The sequence below is a fragment of the Pholcus phalangioides genome, unplaced genomic scaffold (assembly GCF_987345545.1).
Source record: "Pholcus phalangioides strain wild (caught in Gottingen) unplaced genomic scaffold, Ppha-v1.0 ptg000024l_1, whole genome shotgun sequence".
Taxonomy (NCBI): Eukaryota; Metazoa; Arthropoda; class Arachnida; order Araneae; family Pholcidae; genus Pholcus; species Pholcus phalangioides.
In genome coordinates, this window is record NW_028301616.1 from 31,271,137 (window position 1) to 31,288,911 (window position 17,775).

Here is a 17,775-nt window from a genome sequence, read left to right on the forward strand (position 1 = left end):
CGTTCAAAAGAGGAGGAAATTGCCTGATGTGCCGGATTTATTCAAGTGGTGTGCTAATGGGGACAGAGATTATGAAAGCCCATGTGATCTCTCGCTGTTTCTGATATATTCCTGTAGGTAGCGCTACAAGTCCAAGATTTTTTTTTTCTTTTCCCGATGTGTTTCTTATCTGAATGATTATACGTCCCGCATTATACATTAAGAAATGAATTTTTTTCATAGTTTTTGGCTAACGCATCATTTTAATAAAAATTCCCATTTTATAAAGAATGCTAAAAAGTTCACTTTCAAATTTTTCACCCTTGAATTCGTTATTTAACGCAAGTTGTACTTCGATAAAATGTCACATTTTTTTTGAAGTATGGTCACTTTTTCATGACGTAGAGCAGCGGTTCTCAACCTATTTTTATTCGCGGAGCCTTTTCCAACGTATAATTTCTATGGCGGCAAATTCAGACCTCTTTTTTCATTTATTAATCAAATTTACTGATTTATTTTACTTTCCTAGAGCTGTTGCGAAGCCCCTGCAAAATGCACAAGGGCTCCGCGGAGCACCGCTTGAGAACCGCTGACGTAGAGTATCAACCACAAAATGAAGTCGATTGACATTAAAGCCGGGTTTTTCTAGGAGCAGGTTTTCTGCAACGTAAATCACCCAGTGTGACACGCCGTCCACTCACCAATAAGAAAAACAGCATGGCTGTTTTCCTACAGAGCGCAATACACCTGATGACAGCGCTTTAAATCGGGCGTGATTCGCCGACTGCTTCTGGAGGAGACAAATGCGTCGTGCGCCGCGGTTTTGCCGATATTCTCTTCACTTTTGTGTGTTTTCTTTTCCTTCCCTTCAAACCAGAGCATGCAGATGACAGAGTAGCTGATGCCAAAGCCATATACTTTATATAGCCGCCCTGATCTGATGCGCCTTGCTAGGAAAACACAAACGCGTAGCGTGATTATGTAAGTCGTTTCTATCGGAGCGAAATAGTCTAATTCGTTTCGCTCGGACAGAAACGAGTTACATAATCACGCTACGCGTTTGTGTTTTCCTAGCAAGGCGCATCAGATCAGGGCGGCTATATAAAGTATATGGCTTTGGCATCAGCTACTCTGTCGTCTGCATGCTCCGGTTTGAAGGGAAGGAAAAGAAAACACACAAAAGTGAAGAGAATATCGGCAAAATCGCGGCGCACGACGCATTTGACTCCTCCAGAAGCAGTCGGCGAATCACGCCCGACTTAAAGCGCTTTCGTCAGGCGTATTGCGTTCTGTAGGAAAACAGTCGTGCTGCTTTTCTTACTGGTGAGTGGACGGCGTGTCGCGCTGGGCGAATTACGTTGCGCGCGGCACAGGAAACCTGCTCCTAGGAAAACCCGGCTTTAATGTTATAGATCTATTAATATATAACAATATTCGTTAGTCTTGCTATATGAAATTCACAATGTATGTATTGTATTCACAAGCACATGACAATAAAATAAAATTTATTTATTTATTTTTATTTGTGCAAATCACAGGAAAATACACAACGTGGGGTTACGGCCGTTCGCATCTGCTCGTTTGTCAAGGCAGTGGTGTAGCTGTGGTCGGATTTCACTGCAAGATGACGTGGAGGCGGTTATGAATCCTTTTATTCCTCGATAAATAATGCGAATTTCGTGACACTTGAGGCAAATTTTATTGCATTCAAATCTTGTGAAGAATTGTACATTGAGAAAGTAGCTTCGAAATGTTTGAACTGACTGATTTCCAAAGTGAGATTTATTTTACGTACATTGTCCTTATCATATAATGGCTTTTTAAAACAATTACATGCTTCGAATCTGAAGCGGTGAAGCGCCAAAACATCTTGTTTTCAACTGTAGTGATAAAAGCGGCTTCGTAACCAGTTTAGTTGTGGTGGGATTGTCGGAGGTACCATTGGTTATAAAGCGCGCCAAATTTGATTCGACAATGTCGGGGAGGCATGCCGTCGCCAGCGCAACCCTCTGTATCCACCCATGCTGTCAAATGAACTAGCTCAGTGTGTTCATTGTACACTTCCCCCTTATCATTAAGTTTGTTTCTTTAAATACATTGGTGGTTTTAAGGTGAACATGTGTCAGCAAACACATGTTCTGTTATTCAATGTGTTTTTCCAAGACCCTCCCCGGACCATATCATTCTTTAAGTCATTTGTTATGCTGACCAATAATAACAGTGGAATGAAAAGGATAAATCTTCAACTCCTTTCGAAATAAAGACTAAATAAAAAGCTAGGAGAAGAAATGCTTTGGAAATTGACAGACTTTTGTTCATTTAAACAAAGTTGGCATTTAGACGTTTTTTTTACATTATAATCCCAATACTATGGATTCATTCTGAAAATTTGTGGCGCTAATCAGGTTAACGTTTTTTTTCAAACAGTGCAAGTGGGGTCTATTGCCATGGGCAATTTACTACTACAACTTTTACTTAAACCAGACATACACCTCGTCCATATTCCTCTGCAGAACTTCTAATGAATTGGTATATGTTGGAATGTATATGTATAGTGAACCTTCCGTGAGGTTAGTTTCTGTGCTGCCATCTGCAATCAATTTTTTAAACCATGAGTTTTTCCAAACTCTCTGTGAGTGTAATGAATGAATAATTGTAATGTTGTAGGCCTGTTGCCCTCTGTGCGGCGAGACTTTAACCGGGAGATTGACTTGCATTTGCGCCTCAAAGTTTGAAACCGTAGAAAACCAACTTCAGCCGACCACCACTATGTTGGTGGTGGGGTTTGAACCTGGATCCTCGCAATGGGAGTCCGTCACTATAATCACTCAATCACCACAGTGGCTGGACAATTCACTACCTAGGGAGTTGTGCCGGATGTGTTGGTATGTGTACCTTATAGTCAGAGTGCTTATCTAGTATTGTATATGAATTTTCAATGCCGTCATCTATATTTTAGAAGTGAAGTGAGTGAATTGTTACATTTGAATGTTTGTACCCTTTGTAGATCTGTTGCTCTATGTGGCGAGACTTTTTAACAGGGAGATTATCTCACATTCATGCTTTAAAGTTGCGAATCACAGTAAAAAAGTGATGCCAACGGCATGCAGTGTTCCCAGGTTGTCACCCTCCCAAAAATTGAATAAGAAATGCAGCGGCTCACTGCAACGCAGATGTATTGGAATATTTATTAATTAATAAATTAGGTAGCAGGGCCCAGTTTCGAAGCTGTTATTATTTTCAACTTGATGTACCTGAACAGCATTTGGATTAAATCAGAAAGAAAATGAAATTTTTTTATAATGTGTTCCCCGGTTATTTCATTAAGCAGTTTTAAAGCCCTAGCAAAGATAGTATAATCCAGGTGAAGCAGGCAAGTAGGGAAAATAAACTTTTCCAAGGTGCCACATTTGCATTTAGCAAGTTTCTGAAAGTCTGCCCCACCTGTAGTAGCTTCCTAGATAGACTAGCAGTATCTGGGAGAGACTATTTAAACAAACTGTGCTCTATAGAAACGCCTATAATTAATAATGAAACTGAGAACAATCATTAGAATTCAATGCATTTATATCTAAAATAACAAGTGCAGCAGGATCCATTTCCAAGGACCGACCACCTCAGTAAAGGCGTATTAAAATTCAATAGAAAACCAATACAACTAATTTACATATCAAACGTTACATAGTTATAAAATATAATTTACATAATCAAGCACATTGAATTTCTAGAAATTTTACAAAATTAAAATGTCAGCAAAACAATCAAAATATCTCGTGTATTCCTCAGTCTATGAATAATGAAGTATAATGACTATTATTGTGACCAAATCGATTTATAGAGGTAAGAACAAAATATTTTTAACATTCAACTATATATGCAAATACATAACATGTTTCAAAACAAATCATAGAGGTGGATTTGTTAATTTTACAAGGGGTTCTTGACAGTTGTTGCTAATACTCAGTAGTTTTTATATAATAATATATAATAAATAGTTTTTCCGTAGTGCCTTCAACTCAAGATGTAATAGTCGAATCCTGTTTTAACGAATACCGTTCTAGAAAAAATCTCAGTTTAACAAACACTTTTCTAATCCCTCAGATAAGTTTACATAAGAAGAATGCAAAAACCTGGAATTTCTTTATAATGAAATTTTGTAACAACGAAAGTGATTTCTCCGGTCTCTTGGAGTTCATTATAATGAGATTCGACTGTATATTCAGATTTGTATGTGGTACAATATTCTTTTTTTTCAGAGATTGGAATCGGCTTGACAGGATTTGGATTTTTCTTTTTATTCCTTGGAGTTGTATTCTTGTTTGATAAAGGTCTTCTTGCTCTTGGAAATGTAAGTTTTTTTTTTTGCTAAAGAGTTCAATCTTAGTTATGTTAACAGTGGGACCACAGGCGTGAATAGAGATGTGAGGTGAGAATATTCTCCTGGATGTAAAAATTGAAGAATAATGGAGAATATTCATTTTTCTTTTAAATTAAAATTTTTTTTTACTAATTTTTGTTTATATTATGAAGTATAAATCAGTTTTCATTGCCTGAAACATTTACAACAAAACAATTTTTGGTATAATCACCCCCAATGACAACTTTTAGTTCTGAGAATGTTTTCAGAATATTCTCCAGGTCATGATGAGAGATGCTAAAAGTCTGGTTATGAAGATTTTAGAAACCTTTCGATTAAAACCTTAAATTTTTAAATTAGATAAATTTTCAGAAATAAGTTCACAATACACACACACACACACAAAAGAAATTAAACCAAAGTTGATTATAAAGCAAGCTATTCTTATATACCTTCATTCTAAGATACAGAACTGTTGTTTTCTTCAATGTGCATACACTTAAATTCTGTATCACTCACATTTCTTTAAAAGTTGTGCAATTCAGCCCTGTTGGTTTAATTTTTTTTCAAGCTTCAATATTGTGGTCTACAAACTTCAATATTCTCATTTTGACAGGAAGAGAGACGAGGACAGAGAATATTCCTCTTGAGTAGTCCTCTCAAAGGACTACTATTATAAATTACTAGAGAATATACTCTCATCGAAAATAATAATTATTCTCAAGTTATTTGTCAAGATTATTATAATACATGTTGTTACATATATTCTTGATAATACTCTCTGGAAAGATTTTGGTAACTGAAGAATATTCTCATAGAGGAGAATATTCTCTGGAAGGACTATTATTAATAACTTCAGAATAATTCTTATTATTTTCTATAAAAATATTCCCCAGTAATTTATGAAAGCAGTCCTTCCAGAGAATATTCTCAAGTATATTATATGTAACTATATTATAAATAACAGGAGAATATTCTCATCAAGAACCTTTAAGAATATTCTCAAGTTATTTGTAATAGTAGTCCGTCCTACCAGAGAATGATGAGGATATTCTCCAAAAGATTATTCTCGAGAATTTTACATCTCTAGGCGTGAAACCAGATTAAAATACTGACATGTTTTTATTGTAACTGCTAGTTGCATAACGCAAATCCATAGGGGGCGATCACCCTTACCAAAAGCCGAATAACATGGGGAAAATTTTTTTGTCCTGTAAAATACGAGATGGTCCATTGCACTACACAATACATCACTTCTCCAACACACATACCTCTGCTCTATTCGCAGCTGAAGATATCTGCCTTGGCCCTATTTGCGGCTAAAGATATGTCTTGGCTTCATTTGCAGCCGAAAATATATGTCTGCTATGTTCATAGTTGAAAATATGTCTCGGCTCTTGCACACCTGTAGATATCTGCCCCTACTTCATTTGTAGCTGAAGATGGCTGCCTCTGCTCCTTCACTGAAAATGTCTACCTTCACTTTTCGAATCTGAAGATGCCTTCCTTTGCTTCATTCATAGCTAAAGTTGTCGGCCTTCGCTCAGGTGCAGATGCAGAGAGGGATTGGGATGACCCCATCCTCCAAAGAGTTGAATAATACAGGAAAATTTGTCTGTCCCATAAAATAATGGGAGGATCAAACTAACTTACATAATTCGCCTTCCCATCATATCCTGGATCTGGCATAACATAGCTTGAAATTCCCTCAATTTATAGATGACATATGAGAAATGTTTGTCTTATCCCTTATTTGTTTCCTAGTACATTTCACATTTGTGTATGTAAAATGTCAAAATATAGTAATTGATCTTTATTCTCTTCTTAGATACTTTTTCTCTCCGGATTAGCTTTTGTGATCGGCTTGGAAAGAACTTTCAGATTTTTTTTCCAGCGACATAAAGTAAGAGGATCTGCTGCGTTTTTCGGAGGTATTTTCATTGTCCTTTTCGGCTGGCCACTTGTTGGAATGATCATCGAGATGTATGGTTTCTTTGTTCTATTCAGGTAAAGTATACATACATACGCATCTATATATGAATGTTATCTTGGTATATAATGTGCATATAAATAAAGTAATTTGATAACCATGTGAATCAACAGGTGGTAGCCGATCATTTCATAGTCTGTGTTATTATCAAGACCACAAATCTTATGCATGCCCCCTTCAAATTTAAAAAAAAATTATTTATGCTATGTGTGTTATAGCATAATGTGTTGAATTACAATTATTTTCAATAAAAATATGCATTTCAAAGCCTCAATTAACATTCATCCCTCTTTTACTGACAATTTTTTTGTCCCGCTAGTATCCACAAAAGAAAGGTTTTACTCTATGTAGTTAGAAGCCATTCAAGTATTACCTAAGCACTGATGAGGAGAGGTTTCGCATTTGCTTACTTTTGCTGCAAAGTGGGGGGAGTTGTTAGCAATTGAATGGGAAAATATGAAATTTAATTTATTCAAATCAGAATTAAAAAAACTAATTTAACATCAGTCGACTGAGGACACATATGGAGGGCTCAGTGTACAAGTTGACCAATTCCTTTTTTTTTCACTTTTTCAAGTTTTACTTGCCAAATACATGTAAAAGTGTGCTACCAAAATTAAGTTCTTAGTTCATTCCAGTGTCACAGAAAGCAGAAAAATAAAGGATGCACCACAGAGTTCAATGGGCAGGAAAAAACTTGGAGAGCCAATTTTTCTCCAAATCAGGTTTGATGGACTTGGTGCTCTGAGCCTTCCATATTTTCATTAGTTTCCATAAAAATACCTCGAACCAAAGCAAGTACGAGTCATCATCAGCTAGTATTTTTTTGTTTTTGTAGTAATGGAAGTGTATTCTCATTTAACATCAGTCGACTGAGGACACAAATGGAAATGTTGCAGAATGCCCATAATTTTAAAAAAACCTAAGCTAAGAAAAAACATGGTGTATTTAATCAGCTATATTGGGAGAAGAATGTCGCCATGTAATTAGTAGAGAATGATACCAGTCCAGGAGGATTTTGCCTAGCTTATTTCATTTTGCTGATGAGGGGGGATAAAAGTGGCAGAACTTCTGCTGATGTAATATTTGAACAACCCCTTTAACAGCAGTTAAGCAAGGTTTGATGAATCTAAAAAATTGAGGTGGCAGCCAAATTGCTAAGAAGCCAAGAATTTATTTTTTCAGAAAAAATGGTAAAGTAAAATATTTTTGTACTTTTTTTTCCGGTGACAGCCATCTTAACATTTGTGTATTCTCAGGGTCGTAACAAGGCTTTCTGTGAGGGGGCAAACATGATTTTGTGCCCCCACCACCACTGTAAAATTTGTTTTCATAATGGTGGTTTTGTTTTTATCTAAAATTTTCTACTCCCTTAAATTTTTTCACTTGGTGCAGTTGTTCCCCCCCCCCCCCCCCAGTTCCGGCCCTGGGCAAATCCTGGGAGCCCCACAAGATTAGATGCAACAATTTTCTAGAACAAAAAAATAATTGACAGTCGAGTATTTTCAATCAGGCAGAGTACCCATGATGCTGTAAAGACAGCCTTGCTTGATGATCACTTTCTATATTTCCATATCAAGAGCTTCGCTGATATAAATTCCAAATTTTTTGTGTCGTCCTCAGACTCTAAGTAGACACATAGAAGATTTTATGCTCCAGTGACAATTCTTTGTAGTCACTGTGGTAACCCAATGCCTGGGATTTATCAAGCCCTGCAGTTGAAAAAAAAACTAAATTGCATCCATTATTAAAAGAAGAAAACCTAACTACACTTGAAAGATTGAAAGAGCTTTAATTTATTTGTGTAGCGTCTCTCTGAAACAGTTTCCAAGTTCCATAAAACATAGATGTTGCACAAAAAGTGACAGCATATTCACAAGACTTGTTCTCACCTCTGATTTGTCAGATAATCCTGATTTCACTGTACATTAAATTAAAATCATTTGAAAATTTTATTTCATTTTGTCTTAATTTTTATCCTATAATTTAATATCTTTATGTGACCATTATTCTATTTTTTTTTCTTTTCTTTATAGTGGTTTCATGCCTGTTGCTATAAATTTCTTGAGGAGAATACCACTTTTAGGAACTTTATTAAATTTGCCGGGTATAAATAAAGTAAGCAAATGTTTTTTTTGAATGTGATATGAAATTATTCATGATTTTTTTTTTCTATTTTTTAGTTTCCCATTCGTGGGAACATTAACAAAAAAAAAATCACTGTTCTGTATTGTTCACAAATCCTTCTTTTGACTCCATTGCAAAAAGTAGAATCCAGTTAATCAACCACTACTCTATTACTATTGATGCTATTGGTTAAAACAAACTTGTTCCATCTTGGATTAGATTTACTATAGCAATATGGGAACCAATGACTTATAACAAATAATTTATAACTTTATAAAAAAATTATTCATAACAAACATATTGAGAAACACCTTGGCATAGCTGCCAAGTCTCCAGACACTAACGAGTGTTGAATTGCTAGTGACACCAAATAATGTGCTTTAAATCACCAAAGAACAAATTTAAAACATTTAATATTGTGAAAAAAAATAATGGTCTTGAATCGAAAATGTCATTAAGTAACAAGTGTTAAATCACCAAGCATCCGTCAATTTTCTAAACTTTTTCTCGGTTTTGGTGGCAAGTTCTTTCTGAATAGCCAAATTGCAAAGAACAAGCAGGAACCACACCCATAAAAAATTTATCATAATTATTCACCAGTCATTCGTCGATTTCTCACTTCTGATTGGCAACATAACTGTCAAGCACCTCTTGAGCTTATAACACAGATGTACCAAAGAACATTTAGAGGTTTTATGGTTTCAAAATCTTCACTTTGTGCCAAAATTTTTTGTGACAACTTTGTATGCCTAGGAATGTATGTGTAATTTTTTTTGAAAATTTTGGCCACAAATATCAAATTTATTGCTTAATACTTCTGCTTCCTTAATTGCAACATAGTTACCATTGCAAAGCGATTTGTTTGTTTGCATTGGTGTAGTGGACACTATGTTGGGTATTACTGCTGTAAAGAAAGATTTCAGCAAAGTTCAAGATATAGTCAAGAAAAGGTCAGAATTTTCCTTTGGGTACATGGTAGACACCCTAAATTTGAAACTTTAGTGGAAGGTTAAAAAAACCTGTAAAAATTTGTGCTATTCTCAGGGTCTGACTATAGCATGAGAGAGGCAACGAAAGCATTAAGTGCCCCCATGTTAGACGGTCAAAAAATTTTGGATGTTCAGTAAATGTGTGGGTTCAAGGTTTGGGGGGCCCTAAATTCTATGGTGGGGGTTGTCCTATTAATGTACTTGGAAAATTAGCTTCAGGCTGGTATGATTTTGAGGTTGAGCTTTAGTTCAACAAAAATGATGTGTTCGCAAGTGAATAATCCATATCCTGTGCAGCTTGAATGAGTAGTTTTCAACTTTTCTTCATAAGCTTGATTTTTTTTTGTGTTGCATAGAATGTAGTTATAGCTTTAAGTTGCTTTGAAAAATTTTTCCTTCCAGCTGGTCTGTTCTGGAGAAAAAGGTAAGATCGTAATATTTTTTGAAAGAAATTTTTGTAGTTTTATTCATTATTTTCTCATTTATTTTTTTATATTCCAATGTTACCACAATTTTAAATTGAATTTGAAACTGTTAAGATTACAGTAGAATCTCCCATTATGTTAAATCCCTCTCCAATAGCAGACACCTTCTGTTGATGGATACTTTTTTTAAAATCTTGTGAATAGACCTGGCGGTTTCCGAAATGTTCAGTAATACCCTTGAGTTACTCTACCCAGAATTGCATGATTTTGGAGTTGTGTTACGAGATTTTCTCTGAAAAGGGCATCTTCCTGAAATTCAAGTATAACACAGGATTACTTCTGAGATAGTAAAAATTATCAAGTGATAGGCTAATCAATGTAAGAATTATTTTGGTTGATCAGAACATCTTATGTGATGAAATTTAACTGAATTTTGGCAGGGCTACAATACAACTTTGCCATGATTTTAGGAATGAAACCCTAAGGCTTGTGTATGGTATCTGCCATTTCTTCTGAGAAGGCTGCAATTTCATACCTGAAGAAAATCTGTTTAATGTGATGCCCATCATTGATAATGCAACTGGCTTGCTACTTTCAATTAATATCAACCTGCGGGTCAAAGTTGCTACTTTGCCTCCAAACATAGGCGATTCATTTCTTTCGATGGACCAAGGTGTTATCAAAGTGTCTAAAACATGTGACTTTTTTTCATTTCTGTAGATTTTAAGGAATAGAACCTTTTCTAAGAACTGGATTGCAGTCGAAAAACAACTTTAATGCTTTCTTATGGCTTCATAAAATTTTAGTGATGCACCCACATTAAGGGAAGATATGTTTTTCCTAAATTTTGGTCCCAATCAATTAATATTTATGTGTAGAAATACGCATAATATGTATGCAAAATCATATCCCAGCTTAGACGTACATGGTTGTCATAGTTCCCATCTATCGCATAACTTTGGGGGTGTATTACTATATTTCATATTTCCAGTACCCATTAGCACTCTTTCAGTGGAGAATTAAGTGGAAAACAACATTAAGCCAGGCATAAAATAGAACTTCCATTTGAGGAAAAGTTTTCATTTTAATGTTATCAAAAAGTATTTTGACAACTTAATCATAAAGATCTCTTTTGAATGGAAAATTTTGGTGTACTATTTGTAAGGTATGGTTTAGCTCACATGGATGTGAATCAGGTGAAATACCGTAGACCCTCGCTAATCCAGCACATATAAGACGAGGATGTGCCAGATTATCGAAATCAGCAGATTACTGGAAGTTACTTGAAAAGGCCTATTTGATTATTCAAATACAGTAGACGCCACATATTAGGATTATGAATAAAATATATATATATATATATATATATATTGTCATTTTTGGGTATTGTAATGACTTTTCAAAGTACGGAACATACCACTATTATAACATGGGAGAAAATTTTGTTTTTAGTTGTCAGGATTCCTGTTTACGTTAATTATTTTTTTGTCAAAAGCTTTTTGATGCTGAGGTTTAACCAGACTTTCTGTCTTAATAAATTGTCGTTATCAACCTGCAGGACCATGTCAGAAAAGACCAAGTCTTCAACATTAAGAGGGTGTACCCTTTCCTTGTCGATTATTGTTTCCATACTCAGTTCACGATGCCCTATTTGGGCAGCATTAGCCACTATAATCTATGAAGTTACTTTTGCAATGGCCCACCTATAATGGAGAAAAATGAATTGTAAAAGCAAAAGCTCCTTTATTCAGTTCTTGGTCAGTTCCTTTCAATTTCATAATTACTCGGCCGAAAAACTTCCTTAGGTTATCTATGAAACGTACCATGTGCATAAAAAAATTATCGTTTTGTAAAACATTGGATGAATTCAGTAAAACCCGTTATGACTGAATAATAATAAATGCAGGATTTTAGCCCCGTTTTCATACGTCCCTGTTTGATTAAACTGGAGATTGTCATTGTGTATTTGTTTTTGAATTTCTTTTGGACATAGTTATCAATCAGTTATTGTTATCAGAAACCTTGAATCTCAATGTGATCACATTAAGCAGCCTGAACTGCATAAACTTCTGCGCACAGACATTCAGTGACACTTTCTTCTTCTATGCTTGAAGAAAAAACGCCAGATTACTGAAAGGGCTGGATTATCAAGTCTACTCAGGGTTCGCACATCCTTACAAACTCCTTAAAAACTCCTAACTTTTCATTTCCCTCTGGAAGGGCCCTTATAACTCCTTACTTTTTGCAGCCACATGTGAAAAAGTCCTTTTTTTTTTTTCTCTGAAGGGATGATCTTTCTTAGAATAGGCATTCCCCATGGTGATGACTAGCATTGCCTAGAAAAATAAGAGAAAGCTTCCCCGGAATATTAAGAGGAAGAAAAGAGAAAAAAAACCCGCTCTCTCTCTTTGTAATAGGAAAGTGTGAAAGCAGGGGATGGGATTGGAACATCCAATGGTTGTGCATACCTGCATTATATTTTTGACTAATATTTGAAGGTTTTAGAACACTTTGGTGATGGCAGAAAGCATGTATGTGGATTGATTATTTTATGAATTCTTATGATGCTGGGTAACAAATCAAAACTTGTAATTTTTGAACCACTTCTACATCTATATTTTTGAGAAGAGGGAAAATTTGTTTGCAAATTAAAAATAAATTAGCATATGTGCCCCGCCCTTTTTTTTGCTGTAAAACTTGTAAGTTATGAAGTTTGCCATGACTCCTTAAAAACTGCTTGAAACTCCTTAAAAACTCCTTATTTTTCATTTTGAAAATTTTGTATGAACCCTGCTACTGTAGTCAGGATTTGATGTGAAATCTAGATATGCATTCACTCTTTTGTGATAACCACAGAGATGCTACGTGGATATCATGATGGCTTTGCATTATGAGGGGGCCAGAATTTGTTTTATGCAGGCAGCACAACCATTTTTAGTCAGCTGAAGTTGGTTTTCCAACTTTGAGGTGTGAATGCAAGTCAGCCTCCCCTTTAAAAAAAGTCTTGCCACAAAGATATTGAAGGACGGGACACACCCTGCTTCACATCTCGGAGCAAAATGCAGGTGGGAGGGGGGATGGGTACGTTTGAAATATGTAAAAACCATGTCTAATGCATTCGTTGTAAGTACTCTTAGATGACAATATTTCATAAATTAACTTCTAAAACTAGACCTTGACATGGAAAAAACACAAATTTTCTTTTATGGCCAATTTTAACGTTAATTTTTTAAATAATTTCATCTAATTACAGTGGACTCTCAATAATTTGGCCGTGCACCAGTCTGGCCCGACTAGTAATCTGTCATTTTTACCTTGGGCTCTCTTTGATCCCATAGAAAAAACATGTCTCTGCGCTGAAGTTTATTTAAATAGGCTCTGTTCAATTAACTTCCAGTATAATCTGGCGATTTTGACAATCCACACATACTGGTCTGATATGTGCTGGATTAACGAGAGTCTAGTGTTATCAGTCTTTAATAAATCATTGATATATTAACTGTTATGTGTGAAATAGTGATTCATACGTCTCTTGCCAAGTCTAATATTATATGTTGGAATTCATTCATTTTAGTGGGGCCGACTGTGTGATGGGGTGAGAAATCTAGATTTTATTATTTAAATGTCCTCAGATCAAGAAAAGAAATCAAACTGTCCTTACTCTGAGTATTTCATGTACATATTTATAGGGTATTCGTTAACTGTTCAGAAAAAATTTAAAGGGTGATAGTACCCATCGAGCCAAACAAAAAATATTTACATTTACTTTTTTTCAAACCAAGCACAACTCAGTCTATCACCATATATGGGCGATTTACTACCTAGTGAGTTGTGCCGGAAGTGTAACTGTGTGTGTACCCAACAGTCTGAGTGTGTATGTAGTGTTGTGCTTGATTTTTCAGTGCCGTCATCTATATTTCAGAAGTGAAGTGAGTGATGTGTTATGATTGAATTACATTTGTACTGTTTGTAGGTCTGTTGCTTTTTTAAAGGGGAGATCGGCTCACATTCGCGCCTTGAAGTTGGGAACCACAGAAAACCAACTTCAGCCGACCACCACTATGGTGACGGTTGGGTTCGAACCCAGTTCCACATGATGCGAGTCTGTCACTATGACCACTTGACTACCATAGCAGCAAATATTTACACTGCAACCTATGGTCACAATCTTCTTTGAGTGTCAGTACAGTGTCTTCTTGGAGGAAGTGCTTCCTTGATTGTTGCAACCTGTTTGGCTCATCACACAGAGGGAAATGTACGTTTTTGCATCATGAAGTCCCAGCACACTTTAGCACTACTGCCTGACATGTCATGACTGCAAAATATTCCAAACGGTGGATTGGACGTGGTGGACCTGTGACGTAATATCCACGCTCATAAGACCTAGATCCATTGAAAGACTATTGGTGAACAAGTATAATCCGTAGACTTTGTATAAGATCTTGTCGCATGAATCCTTGTTTCAGCGGACAAGATCAATACGACACCAGGAGTCTATGAAGTCGATGACAATTTACTTTATACTTTTTCAGGCACTCTGATTGCGACCATACGTTCCATTGTGAATCAGAATATTTTTCACCTGGTGGATACTATCATCCCTCCAATTTTGTTGAACAGTTTATGGAATACTGTGTATTGTGCTTGTTATCTGAAAATGTCATATATTAACCCAAGATTAATACTGATATTACTTTTGAGTATTTTTTTAATTATTAAGCATTATTTGGAGACTACCTACAGAGGGACATAGACTTAGTTGAGGGGTTGCAGACACATGCTCTTGTTGGTACACAAGGCTTGAGCTACGAAGTGATTTGATTTCTTGAATATATTTACATTGGAACAACACAGTTGTCTGGGGATATGATCGAAGTATTTAACATTTTCAATGGGAAGTATGGACCATAAGTTATTAATGCACTGTCAATCGACTGCTTCCACGAGGTGATACCAGTATTGATTGGTAAAGGACATTTCAGGTTGTGGCGTCACAGGGAGTTTCCTCTTCTAATAGGGTTGTTAATAAAATAGAATAGCTCACACCTCCGGGGGAATCATGTACTCTAACACAATTGATAAAAGAGATTGTTTAAAGAGAAGTGTGATAGCTATCCTTACTTAGATAAGACAGCCATGATCTTTTTTTTATGGGTAGTGTATTATATAGTATTAATTGTTAGTTGTTTCTTTTGTGAAATATGTTTGATTATATGCTTTTATATTGGTTGCTGTATCTGACATCCACATCTTTTATAAGTACCTTTTTTCATCCACCTCTTAGTGCATTTGCCTGTTATGTTTTTAATGTTTGCATTTGTATTCATTCTACAGAAATAAAAGAACCCCTCATTACACTGCACATGTTGGGTGACAAAGAAATAAAAGGTTGTCTAGTCGGGTGACAAAGGGATATGCTGAAATTGTGATATAACCGTCAACATTATTTGGATTCTGATGCCAGAGTGAAATTTATAAAGGTTCTGATAAAAAGAAAAAATATCAGAATGCATGTTATATATTGAGGCATGGTGTGAGGCAGGGCGTGAGACAAATCCCAGGTGCTAGGTCGCCATTGTGACTAGAAAATTGGTATTGGTGTCAATCATTTTCTGCATTTTATTGCTAAATTAAGAGTTCAAGGGATGACACTAAGTTTTCTGATTTCATTGCAGTGTCTTTCAACATGAGGGGGGGGGGGAACCATAAAGTCCCTGAAAAGTAAAAATATATATATTTAGGACTGGAGATAGACAGCTTTTTTCTCAGCCTAATACATCAATGAAATAGATATTTTCTGGATATTACGCTGAGGTGACCTCTGAAAGAAAAATTACCAGGTATGACTTGAACCCAGGCCCTCTTGCAAACCAGGCAATCATGCTACCATCTACATTACCGGAGATATTATCTTGATTTTCTTATTTCACACACTTTGGCATGAGGCACTGAAGTTGAGACATTAGTAGCCTCTCTTATATTCAGTAAATGGCTCCAAGTGGGATGGTAGAGATAGATGGACCACAGTGGTATAGATGGCAGCATGCTTGCCGGTTTACAAGAGGGCAAGCAAAACTCATCGGATCTGTACCGAGACTCAAACCCAGACCAGGTTTGAGTCCCGTCAGAGACCTGATGACTTTTCTTTCAGAGTTCACCTCAGCATAATATCCAGGAAATATTTTGTTTTGTTAATATTTATAACTGTTTTTCATGAGGAAAAATCATGCTCATCCTAGGAAATTTTTTAGGCACCTAAACTTTTTTCTATTCGCCAAATTCTGGCAAAATGATGGACTACTGTAATAATAAAAAAACTGTAGTTGATGGAAATTACGAGAACTTGGTAGCTTGTGACAAGAACACGTGAATTCATGTACAAGAGCATTTGAAAAAAATTTACCGATAGGGAAAAAATTGAATTGATTATCTAGCCGAACCATGTTATAACAAACTTAGAAAGAAATAAAAAATTTAGCAAATTTATCCAAGACACTATCCTATGACATATGTCCAACTCATGGCCCACAGACGAAATGTGACCTGTAGTCTCCAACCTAGTCTTGTAAAAATGAACTAAGTGGGCACATTTACAGATCCTATAGGGAGTTGTGTTAGATCACCTGAGTGACCCATGATGCAAATCCATAGCACTTAAGCAGCCTACAGCACATTTATAGATCACTTAAGTGACCTGTGGCACATTTATAGATTACTCAACTGGCACAGTTCTGGATCACTCCAGCAGCCCACAGCTCATTCACGGACCACTTAAGTGACCTTTGGCATAATTCCAGACGCATAATAGCGACACAATCCCAAGATATCTTGTCTAACTTGATCCGGTTTATTTTGACAAACCCGAAATATGTTTCCTAAAACCCTCTCATTTTGGCATCAACAAGCCCTGATGAGAGAGAGTGAGTCTCTCTTCGTTTCTCCTCAAGGTATTTTATACGAGATTAAGTTTACAGCATAAATAACGGACTACTAGTTTCCTTTTTCTTGTTTTTATTTTGTGTGGAGAGGGAGCTTTTTTCAGCTCGCACAATTAGGAAAAAAAAATTCTTGAAAATAGGTGGCAATTTCTAGAAGGCTTAGTGATTTCCACCGTGGCAGTTATAGGTAGATCAGGAAAACTGTAAATACGGCTTAAAGGGTTAAGTGGCCCGCGGCACAGTTACAGAGCACTTGAGCTGCCTACAATACATTTCCAGATCACTTAAGTGGCGTGCAACACGTTTGCAAACCAATGAAGTAGTCTGCATTCTTCTCTAGGTTGAGCAACCTTGTCCTATGGAATAAACCAAAAACTTTGTTTCGATTCAGACTCACGACAGCAGGGTTTGATTGTATATTTAGATTCATTTAATTTTCTTTTCTGTATCAATAGTTATAAAACCACCCAAAAGAATTTTTCTATATTACCTATAAGAGTGACCATGTATATTTTTTCCCCTACAGGTCCTTGACAGGATAGCAGGGGATCCGAGCAGGTCGATGGTGTAAATCGCTACTTCATAAATGTGAAATATAACAATATTGCTAGTGAAGTCATTTCTTCATAATCATCTATGTGACACTTTTCATGTCTTTATTTTGGCTTGAACTAGCAGAGAAGATCACTCAAGAGATTCTTGCTATAACGAATTCTCATTCGACCCACAGTAATGCATTATTTCCATGGTCATTTTTTTGATTGAATTAAATTCTTTCCTTTTTACAAATATTCATATTTTACATTCATTGGTGTAATTCGAATCAATATCACGCCACAGTGCATGTGAAATAAGGAAGGCAAGGTAGTGTCTTCAGTGATGTAGATGGTAGCATGCTTGCCTTCTGGTTTGCAAGAGGTCCTGGGAGACAGCATACAATTCAGGGTGCATGGCCCCTCACAAGGGTGGC

At 36.0% G+C, this 17,775-nt stretch overlaps 1 protein-coding gene across 3 annotated transcripts; it reads left to right on the top strand.

Annotated features, from left to right (window-relative positions):
- Positions 1-1,538: 1,538 nt before the first annotated feature.
- LOC149069221 (vesicle transport protein GOT1B) lies at positions 1,539-17,596 on the top strand. 3 transcript variants are annotated; one of them, XM_089251253.1, is made up of 6 exons: positions 1,548-1,754; positions 4,236-4,327; positions 6,165-6,343; positions 8,363-8,444; positions 9,845-9,866; positions 17,332-17,596. In XM_089251253.1, exons 1-6 carry the CDS (start codon positions 1,730-1,732, stop codon positions 17,337-17,339), a joined length of 408 nt encoding a protein of 135 aa, XP_089107379.1. In that variant the 5' UTR covers positions 1,548-1,729; the 3' UTR covers positions 17,340-17,596. The 3 variants fall into 3 exon arrangements, with proteins under 3 accessions (XP_089107375.1, XP_089107379.1, XP_089107378.1); XM_089251252.1 differs by lacking the exon at positions 17,332-17,596 and adding an exon at positions 13,442-13,480; XM_089251249.1 differs by lacking the exon at positions 9,845-9,866 and having other exon boundaries at positions 1,539-1,754.
- Positions 17,597-17,775: the final 179 nt, after the last annotated feature.

Bases quoted from the DNA above. Each gene is read 5' to 3' on its own strand.
- LOC149069221 (XM_089251249.1), top strand. From the start codon at position 1,730: ATGTTTGAACTGACTGATTTCCAAA. The intron at 4,328-6,164 runs GTAAGTTTTTTT...TTCTCTTCTTAG, and splicing joins GTCTTCTTGCTCTTGGAAAT to ATACTTTTTCTCTCCGGATT. The intron at 6,344-8,362 runs GTAAAGTATACA...TTTTCTTTATAG, and splicing joins GGTTTCTTTGTTCTATTCAG to TGGTTTCATGCCTGTTGCTA.